Genomic DNA, 19,583 nt, shown 5'->3' on the forward strand with positions numbered 1-19,583 from the left:
GCAAGGCAAAGAGCCATGTCTCCTGCGGGTGAAGAGAACCTCGAGCTTTCTAAGCGACTTGAAAGAAATAACGTTGGATCTCGGAAAACAATCGTTCAATGTATGGACATGGGACTAGTACACTGTATTTTTGCCCGAAATCATGTTGGACTGTTGGTTTAGAGGTAGCTGGTGGGTACATTTTCCTGCAGAATTCAATGATTTGTTGAAGTTTAATAATATTACTGTCGGAACCGACGTCACTTTAGCAACAGTGAACAGTATGGTCTGGTTGCATTATACACACGCCATGCCTAGAGAACTTTGGCTGGTGGGTGACATGGACATGCCAACAATTCTATTTCTCATTCAGGATGTACATGGCTAATTCAAGATCAAGAAAGGGCGTTGCAACTTGCAGTGCATGGAGAAGCTGACGCTTGCGATATTCGTCTTGTGGTATCTGGTACGTAAAATGAGAATTTTCGTAGCACGAGGAAATTTCAAAAACACGATGAAGTGTTGCTTTGCATCTACGGGGTAGCTGCCTGCAGCCCAAATCACATTCGTTGTTCCTGTCATGTGAAGGAACATTTTGTCTCTTGTGGATGGAGAAATAAGGTGATCATGAAAGTTGAGAACCATCAAGAATTTTGACTCGTGAGTCGTGACTCCACTTTTACTGGTGGCATCTGGTCCAGTTATACTTCTGTGATGGCCATGTTAGCATGGATATTGAACGGTGAGCATGATCCGTTTAGTCGGGAATATATGGATAGATTTTAGGCACGAAAAGATTGTCTGCGTTCGGGAGTTTCAACTTTTTACTACTTTTCACGCCAAATTTATAGAGACCCGCAAAGAAAATGGATGGTACATTTGGATTTTGAAAGTTTTTGTCCAATCAAGTTGCAGATGTGAAAGCACTCCTCCAGCTGAATTGCAATGGTGGAGTCCAGTCAGGGGGGAAAGCAACCCCACCTAATCACCATACCACTAAAATCAGTCTCATCTTTTGTCACACCACACAATCAAATACTATCGAGGGAAATGGAACTCATTCACTAATGGTGGGATTACAGGTCCCACCTTTGTTAAAACTAAATACTTAAAAGATATATATATATATATATATATATATATATATATATATATTATTAACAAAACTAAAGGTCCGGGAACTACTGTTCACCCATTGCTTTGCAAGATTTTTTGATGTGATTTATTTTTAAATTTATTTTCGTTGAAATGGGGTTCTCAGTGTAACCCAAGTTATTTTGGTTTGTAGATTTTGTAGGATGTTTAACTTTTTTATGGTTTGTTTTTTTTATATGGTTAAAAAAAATTAGTTTAAGAGAGAAATCATATTATTAAATTTTATAAAGTAATAAAATTAAAACATATAAAAAGATCATTGTTAATCAATAAACATTGTAGTGTGGATTATAGTGTTTTGCTTCCTTTTTTATTGATTTTTTGTTATAATTCTTTTTAAAAAGTTTGTTATTATCAATTTTATCTTTTAATAATGAGATGATTGATAATTTGACTTCATAATCTGTTTTTTTTTATTTGTCATTATGTAGATTTAGCGTGGTTTGTGGATTTACTAAGGTAACCTGAGTTGCCCTGTTTTACAGGTTTGGTGGAGTGTCTTCTTTTTATTGAATTTGAATTTTTTATTGTATATTTTTTCTCATATAGTTAAAAAAATAATTTATGAGAAGAGTCATATTATTAAACTTTATTGGGTTCATGGACCTGTTCATGACTTTGGAATATTGACACAATTCACAGCGAATTTAAGTTTTTTATTTATTTTTATTTAATCCTTGGATATTGGGTTAATTGAGAATTCAATTTTATAATTGGTTTTGTTTCACTTTCTTCAAGGTTATCGTGGTCTAAAAAAATATTGGTATTGTGTTAGTGTTTTATTTTACAATCGTCTATTTTTATTATCACATAGTCAAATAAAAAATATATTAAAATAACAAATTATAATCTCCGTGGAATCCATAACACAGATCACAAGTTGGACATGCTAGCCTGGATTACCCGATTCACGAGTTTGTCGAGTTTACCCACTAACTGGATCTGTTTTTTTTCTGTCTTTTAATTATTTTTAATTTATTTTTTTATTTTGTCATTTAATATTTGATTGGTTGGGAAATAAATTGTATGATTTATTTTTACTTACTTTCTACATGATTGTTATTATCTTAAATAAGTATCTATTTTTAGGTCGATGCTCAATTTTATGAACATCTATTTTTATAGTATAATTAAATAAAAAAATTATAACAAAATTATTAAACTCAATAAAGTCTATGATCCTAGTCATGTGAGGACCAAAATCGATCCAATTTATCATTGTCTCAATATTTTTTTAAAATAAAATTATCATCTTAAAGTATTTTTAAAATCAAGTATTATTTTTACTAGTTATCAATATTACATTTAAATTTATAAAATTAATCAATTTAAATTGAGTTAATTTTAATATAATTTAATTACAAACTTGAATAGGTAAAGAGTTGAGCTATAGATTTTAAAATGTATTTACTTGGCCATATTTAATTATATTATAAGAAGAATCTTTGTCTTTTTAGTATTTTTTTTATACTAGAAAAAAAATGGGATCCGCGCGAGATAATGACTGCCATGTCATTATAATATTTCGTCGTGATTTAATAAAATAAACAAACAACCTTTCATTTACAAAAGAAAAGAAACCCAAGAGGCAAGAGTATTCACACGTATAAGATACGAGGAGTTGACAAATAAACCCTCATTGTCATCTCCCATGCTTGCCTCCTTTAAAAAAAAAAACAAATAAATAAAATTATGGTGCTTGGTGTGTAGGTTGAAAGGACAAGTTTGTAAAATATAGTTTAATTACAAAAATAGTAGGGATAAAAGAAATAAAATATAAAAATAGAATTGTATTTAATAGTGGTATAAATAATTGTCTCTATATTTTATTTTGTTATAATATATATCATATAAAAGAATCAATTTTATCTTTAATATATATTATTGTCAAACTTATTTATCAATTTTATCATATAATAAATAATTTGTTATAATATATATCATATAAAAAATCAATTTTATCTTTAATATATATTATTTTCAAATTTATTTATTTAAAAAATATTATTAATTTTTTACTTTAGTTTGTATTGAATGTTTAAATTAATAATATTATAATAACTCGGATTGGCATAGTGAGTTGACTCGACACCTCAACTAGTTCGGGTTTAAGAAAAAAATAAAGAAAAGATTGATCAGACATAACTCGATCAAAACCCAAATCAACTCGTGATAAAACACTTGTAAAAAATCTATTGATTTGTTTTTTAAAAATAGTAAAAACAAGGTTGCTTTGATTTTTAAAAAAAAATTTTGGGTCTTTCAACCCATGACCTGAGACTTGCTTTAAGTCGACCCTTGAGTTACGTTTTAAGACAATGACAATAATCATTTTTATCCTTATGTTAACTGAGTCAATGATCAAACCGACTTATGACTCGTGTCTTGTCCCAGATCAACCCTCTAATAAGGTTTTTAAAAATTTTGGGTAAGTTCAAATTGACTCTTTCGACTCATAACCTGAGCCTTGTTCCAGATCGATCACCAAGTTGGGTTATTTAAAAAAACTGGGTTAACCCAGGTTCACCCTTTATACCTGTGACCCAAGTCTTGTCCCGGATCGACTCTCAAGTCGAGTTTTGAAACTATGATAATGATCATTTTTATCCATGCATTAACTCGAGTCAACTCAGGTTGATCATCCCCGCCTGTGACGCTGGCCTTGTCTTTGGTCGACCCCTAAATCTGATTTTAAAACCATTATAATAATTATTTTGATCATTGTGTTAATCAGGATCAATTATCAAACAAACATGTGACCCATGCCTTATCCCGAATAGATCCCTTAATTAAGTTTTAAAAATATGTTAATGATCACTTTATTTTTTACATTGACCTGGATTAATCCAAATTGACCTTCTTGACTTATGATACGAGTCTTATTCCAAATTGATCTTTGAGTTAGATTTTTAAACTATGATAATAATTTTTTATCATTATATGTTTTAGTTGAATGATTTTGAAATATAAAGTTTTATACAATGATGTTTTTGGAATAATAAATTTATCTCTTGAAACATGTTTTTTTGCACTTCTTGTTTTGAAAATATATAAATTCACTTAAAAATTTTCTCATAACAAATTTATTTTTATATCTTTATCTTTATCTTTTCGATCAAATATATTTTATTATTTTTATCTTTATTATTTTTTATTTTGTTAATATCGGGACGACAATCAAATATTATCTAAATACAAAATTAATTTAGTTAATTACTGTGGTATGACATAATATTAAAAAAAAAAACTATTTGAATTTCAAATCATTTTTTTACTAAAGATTTGAACCTTCAACGTGACCTGTTTAAGTAGATCACTTTATAATCTACATTAATTGAATGCTATAAAAATTTAAATTTAAGCGTCCATCTTCTCTCAATTGTTCATTCTTTTTAATTCCACTCCTATCAATGGTATTATTTTTCGAGCCTCGGGAGGCTTTTGCACCTATGAAAAGCTTTCATGATTTGTTTTCTTATATTCCAATAAAATTGAAAGCAAACCCATTTATCATGTAACATAAAAAATAAAAAAAATATTATTATTTTAAAACAATCACCATTTATTGGTATATATAGGCGCAATTTAATTTTACATTTCAAAAGCGTTTTTAAAAAATTTAAATTTTTTTTTATTTTTTTCTTCACTTCAAATTAATATTTTTTTAGTATTTTTAGATCATTTTGATGCTTTGATATCAAAAATAATGTTTTTTTAAAAAAATATTATTTTGATACATTTCTAAGTGAAAAACACTTTGAAAAACAACTGTAATTACATTTTCAAACAAGCTCATAGTCTTTAGACTAAAATTATATATATATATTCTCAAAATAAGTGGAAAGTGAATTGTATTCCACAAAATTTAGAATGTAAATTCTCAATGGATAGTCTTCCACATTTAAATCTTTTTGTCTCCACAAACAGCAATCCCTATCCACTAACTTCTTAGATTGATAATCAATAATTTTTTAACAGCATAAAATAATTAGCTAATAAAATATAATCAATCTTGATAAGCACTAATCTTTCAAGAAAATACCAAGAACCTTTTTTAACACAGACAAAAAAAAAAAGGCAAAGAGAGGGATGTCTGATTTCTATACTTGTAAAAGAAATCTAAGTGAAAACCGGCTGGTCCCCCTGCCTTAAACCAGAGTAGAAGGGCAGAGAATCCAAGAAGGGCTTTTCTTTCCCCTGGCAAACCTTTACCCACCTGCCACCTTAACAATGGCGACTCACTTCCATTCAATATTATAGCATAGCATATATAGTTTTTACACAGAGAAAGAGAGGGAAAGAGCTACTTGTCTCCTTTCCATGTGAAGAGAGAGAAAAGAGCGAGCCTCACTTGCTTGTAAAGAGTACTCTAAATATATTAAACAAATACAATAAAAAGCTATCTTTTTCCCTGGTTAATGAGAGGGAGAGATGGCGGAGAGAAAGGGAGAGGATGGCCAAACTTGATGAAACAAGATTCACAGTAATCTCTCTATCTCTTTCTCTCTTCTGTGTTCAGTGTATCTGCTTCGTCCTCCAGGCTTTTGTAGTTCTGCAGAGAAACATCTCCTCAAGAATTCTGTAAGGTTTCTATTTGATTTCTTTCTTTTCTCTTTCTGCTTTGATTTTATTTCTTGTTTTCTGATTTGGGCATTTGATGAATATGTGTATTTTTTTTCTTCTCTGTTGCTTTATTTGACTACACACACAGTGCTTAACTTTATCTGTTAATTAATTGTAACGGTTCTTTCTGATTAAGTACTTAAATCAAGGCATCAGGCATAAAGTTTTTTCCTTTACCGCCAAAAACAGTGTTCATATTCCATATCTTGGGAAAAAGGTGTACTGGGTGGCCCTGAGATCTGGACTTGGTTCATGAAGTATTGATCTGGCTTGCACCCAATCATTAATTATGGTCTCAACTTGTGTAAAAATTGGGATTTTCTAAATGTTAGAAAATCATTTTGCTATGTTTTATACTTGCAATTCCAAAATATTTTAGTATCGTAGTATGTAGATTTCTGGACTGAATATAGGTTGTTTGCCTATGATTGAGAGGAGTACAAAGGAGAGATGTTAATGAACTATAATTATCTTATCCTGTTTGGTCGCCAGGAGAAGAAATGAGGGGAAATGCACACATGGGATGCAAGGATTAATTGGTTTCTCTACTAGAAATCCTGAAAGCTCAAGAGCTGTTGTCTTTACTTTACATGACAATCAAATGATTATGAATTCCTTCACTTATCTTATTTTCCTTCCCTTTCCTTTAGTTCTTCTGTACCTGCTTCTTCAAAAAGTAAATTGAAAGACTTCTAAGTTTGATGCATCTGGTAATTTCAATGATAATGAACTTCTGGGTCTTAATTCAATGCAGTTCATTTCAGACATGGAAGCTCTTTCACCTGATAGTGGAAGCATGGACTCGGATATCTATCGAACCTTGGGACTTGAGGAATTAAGAAAAGGAGTTTTAAGATCTCCTAGGGTTTTAATGCTTCTTTCTTCTCTTCTTGATAGATCTGTTCAAAAAAATGAAATGCTACTGGAGACAACGCAGATCAAAGATGTTGTTACCATATTTCATGGCTTAAGACCACCTACTGTAAGTATCCGGAACTATGTTGATCGAATCTTCAAGTACTCTGCCTGCAGCCCGTCTTGCTTTGTTGTTGCACACATTTATATGGATAGATTTCTCCAGCAAACAGATATTCATTTAACTGCCCTTAATGTTCACCGTCTCCTGATTACAAGTGTAATGATAGCAGCAAAGTTTGTAGATGATGCGTAAGTTCCATTTCCCTAAATTTATTTTTGTTAGATTAGACTCCAACAGGCTGTGTACATCCTGCCAAGTTATAATAAGTACACATGACTTTCGAGTCGGGTACTGTATATACGAAATTTCTGTGGTGTTTAGAATGATGTCTATTATCTGCTAACATTTGTAAGGTAGTCTGATAGCAAATCTGTTAGTCAACAAGGAAAATATTCGTTACATGGGAATGGGGCTCGATTTGCATCTTTTGTTGCTTTGGGTTCTTAAACCTAATGTTCCCTTTGCTTTTGCAGCTTCTTTAACAATGCCTACTATGCCAAAGTTGGAGGAGTAAGCACAGAAGAATTGAACAGGTTGGAGATGAAGTTTTTGTTTAGTATAGATTTCAGACTTCAAGTAAATGTCAATACATTTGGAAAACACTGTTATCAGCTGGAAAAAGAATCTGCCGGTGGGCTTCAGATTGAACGCCCAATCCAAGCATGTAGAATTAAAGAAAGTTGGTCAAGCAAAGATGATTCAACTGCTTGTTCTTCCACGATTGCAAGATGAAGATGCCAAATCATCTCGATGTATCATTGTAATCTCACTCATGTCTGAATACAGTCAAGTCAGAAATTCTGGATATTGAATTTCGGTGTAGGTACTTTAATTGATTATTAGAGAGACAGCATTCTTGCTTGCTCGTTTTCAGATTGCCATTACCTCGTGAAAGTTGTCCCATATTCTCAATATTGGGATTTATGATATCTTTTTGTTTCCATAGTTTTTGTTCCTCAACAGTTTGTAGGCATTTGCCTGCAAAAGTTCCCCTGTACATAGTAAACAACTTTTTTTTTTCCAGTAATAAGGAGTTTTGTCCACAAAGCTCGCACAGGAGCTTCGAGGCTGCTGTGCATCCTCAAGCAGCAACCCAGAGCAGCATGTCAGCCAGCCTGTCTCAAAGAAAATTTCGAGCACTGTGTCATCACATCATTCAAAGTTCACGCTGCAGTCCCTCTACTTCTGAACCAGAAAAGGCAAATAAGCAACGAAGAACAGCTAGAAATACAACAAACAGAAAGATGCGTTTGTATTAATTGCCATGTGTCATGTACAATAAAATGGCTCTTCTAGATTGAAATCCCAAAAACTAGAAATTACTACTACATGCTATTGCCAAGTTTAGCTGCTTGGCAAGCCTTTTAAATCAGGGTGCAATTTATAAGCACTTGCTATATTTTAATTCTGATTCACAACCTAATGCTGCAAAAGGTTTAAATAGTAAGTTGTCTGCAGACAACAATTGTCAAGAATTAGATATAACCAAGTAGATTACAACACAAGGCTGGAGATTTTCCTTTTCTATACAACTCCAGATTTTTTTTTATCTCTGCCAAATATTCTGAGTTGTGCTATTTGATTTCCGCAGAAGAGATTTACAGTAAATCTTTAGTTATCCCTTCACTCAAAGTCAAGATCAATTTCCACAATATCCGAGTGCTGCTCAAGCTACCTTTTGGCACTCTCGAGGCATTAGCCACAGACTGAAGTATTAGCGGACATTCAAAACAAAGCTACCATCATCATCACCTGGGAGGCCTCTCCAGAGCCGCCCAACCAAACTTCCCTTTTCGAAAATCAGACAGGATGCGAAAAGCTGCTTGATGGGTGTCCCCATTGAACAAGTGAACTGAAAGCTTCTGGACAAATCTGCATTCAAAAATTTACAGCAACAAAACCGATCAGGAATATTTATGCAATGGAATGTCCGGCTACTTGCCTTGGCAACCAGCAAATAAAAAACAGCAGTGTTTATGGGATATGAGTAGAGTTTCATCTGCCCAAATTGCAATTGGTTTGTGGGGTTACGGGTTATTTGCTTTTTTCAGTAAGTACGCAATAAAAAGGTCTGGTAATTTAAGTTTCCTAACTAAGCTTTCTAGGCCCTTCGAGTCTCTTAGCTGCGCACTTAGGTCATATCGCAAATATAGAAAAGGATGGGCTGTGTAAGACATACATTTTACCACAGAAGTCATCAGCATCCATCTTGTAGCGGTTATTAAGAGCTTTTGCACCTGACAGGCAACAAAAGATGGTATTAGAAGCCATCGTTTCTTTTCTTTTCTTTCTTTTTGTAGGCGTTTATAGCAAGCAGGAAGTTGGAACTGTGAACAATGCAATCATACCCACTGTTGGGAGCTTTGTCAGAATTTGGACAAGAATTGCAGCAACATCAGTGACATCATAGGATCTCTCTCCAATATCATCACAAATAGCAAGCTTTATAGCAGCTGATTGATCACTGATCCGCATTGGGATTATTCCAGGAGAGTCTAGCAGCTCAAGGTCATTCCCGAATCGAACCCATCTTCCAAGGAGCAAGGAAGAAATACAAAGAAAACATAACATGTCAAGCATATAACTACAGCCATTATTTCTTTTTCATATCACACCCAAAAGAGCAGGTAAATTATAAGCTTGAAGGTCTCTTTTCTGTTAGATTTATAAAATCTTCAAACCTTGCAATGCTAAATCTGTTGTTTAAGGATGCCGAGGTTCTAATTTTCCAAACACTAATATGTCTACAAGATTCTCAGTACATTAGAGATCTGTAAATTCCTCAAGGACTGCACTGATTCAGGACTTCTAAGTTTAGACTTTCCCGTTTTAGTTTATGTTTGCTTCTATTTCACATTTTCCACAATAGTAATGCAAATTAAATGAATATGTAGTCACATACTTAAACTTGTTTATAACTCCAGGTTAAAACTTATGCTTTTGATGGTTCCATTTTAAATACCTTTTATTTATAATTTAACATCCTTCATGATATTTAAGCAAAATAAATAAATGCATACCTTAACTCTCTTGTAACTCCAGGTCTGGGAGCTGCTGGACACATTCGACGCTTCAGTAAACGGTTGATCAAGGATGACTTCCCAACATTTGGGTACCCGACTATTCCAGCTCGAACCTGTACAATAGTGAAATAAATTTCATCAAAGTTAATGATATTCTTTTGCCAGGCTTCAAAAAATTAGGTTTCATGGTTACTAAGAAGATAGCTATGACTGACAACAATGGTAATAAAGGATCAATGTCTCCCAAAAAATATTGTTTTTTACAATGACTATGATCTATTCCTCTAGAGAGCATCCGCAAATACAAAGTTTACCTCTATAACACAACCCTGGGATGAAAACAAATCCTTACTATGACATTTCAACTATATTTGTCAAGATTTGCTTTGGAAATCAAAGAATCAAAAAGAAGGTGGTCGAATGGCATGTTCCTTTTCGGATAGTAGTTTTAATGATATAGTTAAAATGATTTCATGACATCTATAATGGTCATACATTATATGACATGGGCCTAACAGCATTTTTCTAATTCAAGTGAAAAGAACAGCAATGAGACTGAAATTTCAAACTAAAGCTGGCAAGGGGCCCAATTCATGTAACAAGCACGTGAACTTAGCGGCAAATTTAAGAACAAAAGATTGGTACTGGCTTGACTGAGCTAGGAAACCCACGGGACGAGGAAGGAGTCCTTTTTCTCTGCGTTTGACATTTACACTTGCTGCTAATGACTTTGCAAACCTGCTCAGCTTCATAGTACCCTGTATTTCCCACATAAAAAATTACTCTATGACAAAATGTTAAGACTAAAGAAGCTGAACGAGAATTTCTAGCTTATACATACCATTCCAAGTTGGCCATTGGAAAGGACTACTTTTATTCCCTGTCTTGCAAAATAAGTAGCCCAGGCATTCCGGTCTGCCTTAGATATCATATCTTCTCTATTCAAGACCAAAATCCTTTTCCTATTTCCAAGCCACGCGTCCATCTACCCACACACACAAATGAAAAAAAGAAAGGAAAAGGGAAGAAAGAAAATTCAGAGCCAAGAACTACACAGTCCATCTACCCACACACACAAATGAAAAAAAGAAAGGAAAAGGGAAGAAAGAAAATTCAGAGCCAAGAACTACACAGTCCTAAAGCATCAGCGTACAGGATCGTTGAGAAACATCAAAAGCAAGGAAGGGAATTGAATAAAACTATCTTCAGTGATGATATATATACATGTATAAAAATATTACTTCATGTATCACAAGGACCAAAATCTCAAGAACCATCTAGCACAATTACTTTCAATTGGACCAAACAAAACAAAAACATGATACTTGAAGAAAAACACGATAAACCCAACAAACAAATGACACAAGCAGACTTAAAACTTGGTTTTGTATTACAGCAATGGCTTGTAAGTGGTTAGCCTAACCTGTGGATGGGTAGTAGACAAGGGAATTCTGGCATCTCGAACTTCAATGACAACATCCATCAACTTGAGTTGCTCTTTAAGTTCTTTTTCCGTTTTCGCAATATGACCTGGATACCACTGCCCCCATTTCCAGCATTCATTTTTCTTTTCTCTTAAAAAAACTAAGCACTTAATTAACACAATACTCCATGGCTAAAATTGGAAAAAAAACCCTGTACCTGAACAGGACGCAGTGGTTTGGTCCAATGATAAAGATCAGTTTCAAAATCGTACCAGTCGGTCTCTTCTCCTCCTCCTCCACAAACATCATTTCCACTTCCTTGCCAACTTGGAGTACTTTTTCCACCAACAATCTGCTCCAAGTCTTTTAATTAATAAAAAGAAAGGAAAAACTTTAAATAGAAAAGGAAAAGACAGGAAGGTGAATCAAGAGATTGTTGCCTGGATGGTGGGGGGTGGAGAAGAGAGAGAAGCTGGTGTAACAAGTGATGCTCTAGTTGGAGGTGATAGGTGAAGAAATGGTGGCCTGTTGAACCGGATTGCTGGATTAGGTAACCATAGTCCCAGGACCTCTACACCCATGCCTGCCTCCCTTGTCTTCTGCTACTAATAAAATGAACCTCTGTGTTTGCTTCTTATCTTGTCCTTACTTTTTTTAGTTATCCTCCTCTGCTTTCTTTCCTCGAGACGAGTTATTGTGGATTGGACTGGGCTTTCTTTTTTAACTTGACTGGTCCATAATTTTAATTCCAACAGATAATGGGCCTCGTTAACGAGCATAGTACAATCTTAAGCAGAGCAGTGGTGTGTTAGGTTTTGTTTATTAAAGTTTTATTTATTTAAAAATATTTAAAATTTTAATTTAAAATAAAGAAAAAATACTTCGACATCACCAAACACACTTGTAAGCTTGATTGAGTGAGTAACAATCCAAACCTTTTTGATTTCCATTACGGTTGAAAACTAATGTCCATTATGGTTGTCGTAGGGACCAAATTAACCGAAAGGTCCAGGTGTAACAGACGCGCTCGAAGGTCAGGGGCCAAGGACTTGTCGTAAGACCGAAGCGGCACGAGACTGGAGATTCAAAAGAAAGAAGGTAGAAGTTACATAATTTGAGAGAAAATATTAAAACTAGAAACCATGAACTACAAGGTACTTTCATCAGTATAATCATTTTTTTCCAATGCTTTCTAAACCATTCACGTTAATATTACATGTTGTGATAGCCGCGTGATTTATTATAAAATAATTTATTCTCACATTAATAAAAAAAATTATAACAAAAAAAATTATTAATTAAAAGTAAAGTAGTAAAGATTGTTAATTCAATTCTATAAGTATTCCAAATAATACAATTAAATTCAATTATATGATTTAGTAATCTATTTTAAGCATAAAAATTGTAGTAAATTATTAATTTAATTTTATACATAATTTGGTTTCAAACAAGTTATTAATCATGCCACTAAAAATCATTTGATATTATAGTAGCTTTATTTTTTTTTATTAAACCATAGCAAAAAAAACCTATTTATTTAGTAAAATAGTTTCTATTTTTTACACTAGATTCTATATGTAATTGCATTTTAAACCTTAATTTTATAAAAACTAGAATAATTTATTTTTTACATATAAAAATCTATCTCATAAAAGTTTATAACAAACATGTATTTTTTAAAATCATAATTAAATCTATTTCTTAAAACTACCTCTTTTTTTTGTTTGTTTTAAAACAATTCTACACACAAATTTCTTGGTCATTTATTGTTCAGTGATAGAAAATCCACACGAATAAGTTGCCATTCAAAATGTAAACAGTAAGGAGTGAAAACTGGAAAAAAGACCTTTCAAGGCAAATAAATGCTACCGATAAAAGAGACATTACTACGCCTACAGATACAATTGCTATGTGTGGCACATCCATTAGCATACTGCTACATAGACGCCTGCTTTACTGCCAAATTAGGCTGACAGAAGATCTACGTGTGACCCAAACCACCGATTATTTCAAGATGAATGAATGATCAAAGGAAACGTAACAGAACGAAAAGGGGGATTTGCAAGAACATGGGACTTCACTGACTGCTTATGCAAAGAAGACAATAGCCAACTTTCCCCACATTAGCTCGACAATTTGAAGATTTATGTACACTCGTTGCCTTCCATCTTAATGGTTAGTTGAGACATCAAAACCCAAGCTGAATCAATCTACAGTTGGTCCCCTCAAGATAGATTGGTAGGCTTGCTTAGTGCTTTCTCAAAGTAATTGCGTATCTCAGGCATAATGCGTTGGATCAAACTAGATGACCTGCATGTTTCACAATCGAACCTGCCCATTAACCTTTCGAAAAAGATGGCCTTATTTGTAGGAAAAGAAACTTTGAAACTCATTTATAACTTAACCGGGATATGTTTGAAATATATGTTGAAAAGATACTCAAGACACCACTTCAGATGTCAAAATACGCATTTTAAAGAGGTGTGAATTCCCAATCAGAGCCTTTTGTTCTTAAGAATGCTTTTCACAATTGCTCTCCATTTGCTTGCCCGATCCAATTAAAACAAACCCAAGACCTCAGTCTGCTTAACACCATGCAAATTCCCAAATACTAGAAACTCATAACAAATCTTGGGGAAGGATGTGCATTGAGAAGATAACATACCATCGCTTGGTACATAACTTGTCGAATTGTTCCAGTATGAACAGAATGCATGCTTCCCTTAATGACATAGCATTGAAGCCCTCGGACAACTCGTACATGAGAGAAACGTTTTCCACAGAAATATCCTATTGTGAGACAATAAGAATTCGTCAGACAACCTCTCAAGCCATCATGTGCTAATAGTGTTTACTCATAGCAACCATTGACATAGTAAATCAGTTAACCTGTGCAATGGTACATTCACAGAGACGCTTGAGGCCATCCAAAAGATATTGGTCAGCAGCTCTAAGCAGATCCTGAGCAATATTTACATTGACTTCCACTGATCCTGTATATATGAACCTAGAAGTGCACGAGGAAGCTATCAGAATTCTAAAGCACATTTGCTTTAATATCGAAGAAAGAAAGCTTAGAATTCACACCTCATCATCAATTCAAAAACATCCCATCTAATATTTGGGATCTCCACGTCTTTAGCATTCCTTTCCTGTGATTAAATCAAACATCCGTTTACCATCTTCTACTACAAAATTCTTTTCAACTGGAATAAATTAACTGAATGCAAAAGTGCAAAATATTGCACAGATCAGTTTAATCAGTCTAATGATAGTCCTTAACAACCTGAGCAGCTCATCAATAACAAAGAAACACTTATGTGAAGAAATCTGATGAATTACGAACTCTCAGAGATAATACATGACAGTTGGGTAAAGGTGAATAGTGCATGCGTCAGTGGAGAAGGCAAAATGACAGAGGGGAGCAAAGCTATTTGTAACTAAAAGCCAAAAGAAAGTTCTTAAATAAGTCAATTCTCACTCTATAACCCCCGTCAAACATCGCACGGAAAGCATCCGAAGAAGCTAGCAGACAAATTCGGTGAGCATAGAACCGTTTGCCTGATAACAGCAAAATTACACTCAATATTAATGTTAGCAAAAATCCATAAACATACAAACCATAATTTATCATGACATAAAAAGACATTTTATCAAACATAAACTTGCTGCCCAAGAGAAAATTTTGGTACCTTCAACTAAGAAGGTAACATCAGACAATGTAGGATTGTTAACGTATTGCTCACCCAAATACACCTAAGGAAAAATAATAAGTAAGAACATTATTTTGCTGCTGTTGTTTATAACCTCAAAATATGGGCTTAACATGTACTCAAAGAGCAGGCTGTAACTGTCAAACTGAATTATAAAAATTTAACAATTGCTCACGAAGAGATTAAAAAATGTTTTTGAAATAATGGGATTAAAATAAAAGCAGAAAGTGGCATGGACCAAAGCTCAGTGAAATGGAATTCCAAGTCAGAACCAACAATCTATAAAATGATGAATAATTAGAGGTCGACCACACAATCTGTTGCTGGAGATGTACATCCTGCTGGTCAAACCTTACGAACATGGTAGAGGAGTCTATACATGTGGAAAGAAATCAACATGAAAAGGAGTTTCACCAGTGGGGTAGGAGATAGAGGAGCTGAATCCACAGGAGAGACTGATGTGGCTTTGGTAGCCAGCTTGTACAAGGCCACTGAGCCCTCACGTTGCTGCTTCAAGCTTCCAGACTCGAGAAGCCCCAACAGCAAATCTAACCCTGTAGGACGCATTTAGAAACAAACCATGAGAAGCTTGTCCCGTATAAATATAACCATTACTTCTAGAAAGACCATACAATTTGGCAGATCGAAAAGTTGTACCATTTTTATGAAGAAAAATTACTTTTCGGTCATTAGGAGTACAAAGATGAGCAAGAGCCAAAGCAATTCGTCTCTGAATATTCCTTTCTGAAACCCGCATCAAATATAAGAGATGGTTCAATACCTGTCCATAAAACCACAATCAGTGCACTGCTGATAACAAATTGTACTCGGAACTTCTTTCTAAGTTAACATATCGGGCAAGAAAGACAATTTTAAGAACTAACATAGGAAAACAGTGATGAAAAATATCATTTACATATATGAGAACTTACTCGTCCATGAATCTTCTCCTCTAGCCTTTTCATTGTTTTCGCAACACAGTCCTTTGTTTGCTGCAAAGTATCAGATTATAACAATAAGAGCTGGAAAAGAGTACTGCAATAAACTGAATAAGATTGGGAAGAAAGTAATAATCTACCAGCTCCATCAGTGTGAGAGGTTATTCAATTTTTTAGCACAAAAAAAAGTAGCCAAGGAAGATCAGATATAACACCATGAAACATACTTGTACAATGAATTCTCCATCTTGGAGTTTCTGGAAACCCCCGACCTTGATAAGATCTGCAACGTTATCCTACGGAAGAATCCAAATAAGTTTCAGTAGATTCCAGTGTTGGATAAGGACGTAGGGACTAGCAGTACCAGACTATTCTTTAAGCAATAAAGAGTCAAACTTAATCATACCTCATTATCAACAAGACCATATAGGGTAAATGCAGCATTATGTTGGAGTGGTCCACTTTTCGAATCAAGGAGCCTAAGTAATGGGACGATACCACCATTATGGGCAATGCCTGCTTGGTTGTGCGTTTCCTGATATTAAGAGGAAATAAGGTAACTGAGAAAGATGTTTTTAGAAAGCCCAGAAAGTAAATAACCCTTGCAAATCATACTGCATTGTTTATAATATTTAATCATACACAAGCAGTTACCATTCCATGGAGACAAAAGTTTGTCTTACAGTTGATTAGGGTGTCATTATTTTTACTTCTAGACTTCATTTTCTTTACCTAGGGACTACAAGGATGCATTGAGGATCAAATTCTAAACCAAAATTTCCTGTTTGTGTAGTATGGTTTGCACAAAGCCTGTTTCAGGATAGAAGCAAGCAGTCAAAAACAGGAAGAGGATGTGTCAAAAAGAGTGAAGAAGTCCATTTCTTGATAAAATAAAACAGAAATGTCGGCCAAAATAATGAGTCCCTTCGTTGATTTGATGCTTAGAGCTGCTTTTTGTGAAGTCTATACTACAATAACACATGCACACGCAGCATGCTCAACAGACAACAAGAGGTATATGTATGCATGTTTTAAATAAAGCATGACTCCACGATAGGATCAAACAATAACCTGTGCCAACCTCCCAAGTGCAAAGGCTGACATTTCTTTGAGCTGCACATCTGAGGACTCAAGCATATCAATCAATGGCTTCACAGCTCCTCTCTGAACAATGTGCACCTGCATGAACCTTGTTCTAGTTAACTTTTAAAAAGAAATGAGTATCAAACACATAGATGCACACGTAAGGTCAAATCCTTTAGGCCTTGAAACAGGAATGGCTTGAAACAGGAATGGTATTCAGTCTACCTTGCAATCTGAATCAGCAGCTGCAAATTGACCCAATAACAAAGCTGCTTCTCTTTGGCTTTCTGAACAGGAAGAACTGCACAATATATAAATTAAGAGGGATATGTGGGGGACCTTCCAGCAGACAATTATATTATGAAAAGAGTGACTGAGCAAGAACAGGCAACAATGTCCAGGTCAGCAATACCTTAGCAATCCAATTACAGGTTGTAAAGCACCAGCAAGAAGAACTGCTTTCTTTATGTGTGGGGAAGAGTGAACTAGGTTTCCGATCACACCAACCTGACAACGAGCCCTTGCACGGTCAGTTAGTACATAAAACTATACAATCAGAATGCAAATCCAGCTAAAAAGTTGAGTTGAGAATTAACCGCTTCATAATGTATAGCAGTATCCTCTGATCGAAGCATTATTACAAGAGTGGGTAAGGCATTACATTCTACAATCTGCAAATTTGCTCTTCAAGTCAACAATAGAACCCATACCACGAAATAATCTAGTGGATGAAGAAAAAAAGAATCCCCTCTACCAGATTTTTGTTCTCGTCATTTTTAAACGCAAGGGTCCGCAAGGCACCTGCAGCTGCTCTCTGTACCTTATTATCAGCATGCTCAAGCAATTCAACAAGAAAGGGAATGGCACCTTCAATCCTGAAAACATAACCAAAGATGCCATAAAATATGTATAATAACAATTGAAACCATAACCAGGAAAAAAAGAGAGCTATCCATATAAGCAAACCTGACACGTGTTTTAATGCCACTATTCTCATGGGCAAGGTTAGTGATTGCATCAGCTGCTCTCTTAACAACACCATTGACTGCTCGAGAGTTATCAGCACTCTTATGTCTCTTCAACAATTCCACGAGGTGGGTCAGAGCTCCAGCATCTACTATTAGTTGTTGATGCTCCGGCTGATGAACGGCAGATAAAGGAATCATAAAATCAGGAACAAATTAAGGAAAGGGTAACATTTTCATGTAGTAAACAGAAAGTCTGTATCTGTAATCATGTTCAAGCAGAATAAAGTTAATGATATAAATTGTAAAAGAAAATATGATTTGCTAATTACAATAAATTTTATTATTATATTCTATTCATTGCAAATTTATTTGTTTTATTCACCATTGTGTGTTCCGCTAGCTGATTGCCTGATTAATGCGTAAAAAATAAACAGTAAGCACAAGAAACCTTTGAAATCATGCGACACTAAAGAATGAGAATAAGAAAACATCTAGCGGTAAAACAATCAAATTAACTTTACTTTTACTGCAAGAAGTCCAAGAGCGTAAGCACTTCCTTTCTCCACTTCATGTTCATACAGTTTTGGGCCATTTTCTCCTCTCAAAGGCGGTGGTGTTTGAAGGTGCACCACCAACGCAGGTACCGCACCACAATCCACTATCGTATCCACTACTTCCTCTACGAAAAAAGCACCCAATAGTTTCATATTAAATATGGAAAAAGAAAATGATAATGATAATAATAAGAACAATTCACTGTATTGAACAATTATTTTATAAAAAAAAATCCAAAAAAATAAACAAGGTACCGTTCTTGGCAATTTGAGAGAGGGCGCTAGTGGCGCGCTTGGCGGCAGCGCGATCGGCTTCAAGAGTAGAGAAGGTGGAATTGAGGATATCAACTAGCGATTGAATACTGGACGTAAGTTTTTGGTGAGTCTCAAAGCCGTCGGTGGCGGGAATCTTGTGGCGGCTTTGATTTTCGTGTTCGAAATCCTGCTCTAATTTTCGCTTCAAGCTTTTCCTTGTCGGGCGATCCATGGAGAGAAATGGATGGTGGTTTGGGGGTGAAAAGAAAGGCGTGTTTGCTAGGGTTCTATGATTCTTTGTTGAGACGAAGAAAGGAATGGGGAAATGGGGATGGATTAAATAAAATAAATATAATTCTGTTTATTTATTCGGTGAGGTGTAATGAAGACAGGACCCGCGAAATCTTTCCGTTTTCCTTTGTAAATCGACAAGTGTAAAATTGCTGTTCCCGCCTTTTAGTTCTAAAAATTTGAAATTTTGGTTTTGCCGCGGGAGTTGTATTCTTTTACTGGAAAGAACAAAAGGAAACGATGCCTGCCTGGGACTGCTAGGCTGGTTAGTGGTGGCTAGGACTAGGATGCCTTGGGCTAGGCTGGTTACTGGTACCTACTGTGGGATCCTTGGGCTCTGCATTGATGGACCTCGCTTCTATTTGAAGCATGAACTTTCACTCTAACATTTCGTTCCCCCCTCACCGACCAAAAACAATTGCGTTGCAGAGGAAAAAAAAAAAATTGCTTACATTTATTATTATACTGCCTTTTATTAGTTGGATAGGATTGTCTCATGTTTGGAAATGTGGTTATGGTTGTTTTTTAAAGTGTTTTTCATACTAAAATACATCAAAATAATATTTTTTTATTTTTAAAAAAATATTTTTGATATCAG

At 34.6% G+C, this 19,583-nt stretch overlaps 3 protein-coding genes across 6 annotated transcripts; 1 reads left to right on the forward strand and 2 right to left on the reverse strand.

The window, feature by feature from the left end:
- The first annotated feature begins 5,201 nt into the window (after positions 1-5,201).
- On the forward strand, positions 5,202-7,681 carry LOC7464676 (cyclin-U3-1). 4 transcript variants are annotated; one of them, XM_052452943.1, is made up of 3 exons: positions 5,202-5,617; positions 6,512-6,924; positions 7,210-7,681. In XM_052452943.1, the coding sequence occupies exons 1-3, from the start codon at positions 5,588-5,590 to the stop codon at positions 7,466-7,468; spliced, it is 702 nt and encodes a 233-aa protein (XP_052308903.1). In that variant the 5' UTR covers positions 5,202-5,587; the 3' UTR covers positions 7,469-7,681. The 4 variants fall into 4 exon arrangements, with proteins under 4 accessions (XP_052308903.1, XP_002306774.3, XP_052308904.1 ...); XM_002306738.4 differs by having other exon boundaries at positions 5,203-5,720; XM_052452944.1 differs by having other exon boundaries at positions 5,203-5,715; positions 6,250-6,924.
- A 283-nt stretch (positions 7,682-7,964) lies between these two features.
- LOC7464836 (DAR GTPase 3, chloroplastic) lies at positions 7,965-11,845 on the reverse strand. The gene is made up of 9 exons (XM_006383603.3): positions 11,624-11,845; positions 11,401-11,535; positions 11,183-11,299; positions 10,601-10,744; positions 10,431-10,517; positions 9,757-9,872; positions 9,085-9,266; positions 8,916-8,973; positions 7,965-8,608 (listed from the first exon to the last, which is right to left on the reverse strand). The coding sequence occupies exons 1-9, from the start codon at positions 11,762-11,764 to the stop codon at positions 8,485-8,487; spliced, it is 1,104 nt and encodes a 367-aa protein (XP_006383665.1). The 5' UTR covers positions 11,765-11,845; the 3' UTR covers positions 7,965-8,484.
- A 1,172-nt stretch (positions 11,846-13,017) lies between these two features.
- On the reverse strand, positions 13,018-19,050 carry LOC7464677 (ARM REPEAT PROTEIN INTERACTING WITH ABF2). Its single transcript, XM_002307548.4, has 19 exons — positions 18,695-19,050; positions 18,407-18,564; positions 17,884-18,056; positions 17,672-17,792; positions 17,514-17,588; positions 17,330-17,424; positions 17,143-17,218; positions 16,906-17,013; positions 16,241-16,369; positions 16,062-16,130; positions 15,829-15,888; positions 15,554-15,677; positions 15,311-15,450; positions 14,876-14,939; positions 14,665-14,744; positions 14,271-14,335; positions 14,073-14,190; positions 13,849-13,973; positions 13,018-13,493 (listed from the first exon to the last, which is right to left on the reverse strand). Exons 1-19 carry the CDS (start codon positions 18,924-18,926, stop codon positions 13,409-13,411), a joined length of 2,097 nt encoding a protein of 698 aa, XP_002307584.3. The 5' UTR covers positions 18,927-19,050; the 3' UTR covers positions 13,018-13,408.
- Positions 19,051-19,583: the final 533 nt, after the last annotated feature.

Source organism: Populus trichocarpa, chromosome 5 (genome assembly GCF_000002775.5).
Source record: "Populus trichocarpa isolate Nisqually-1 chromosome 5, P.trichocarpa_v4.1, whole genome shotgun sequence".
NCBI lineage: Eukaryota > Viridiplantae > Streptophyta > Magnoliopsida > Malpighiales > Salicaceae > Populus > Populus trichocarpa.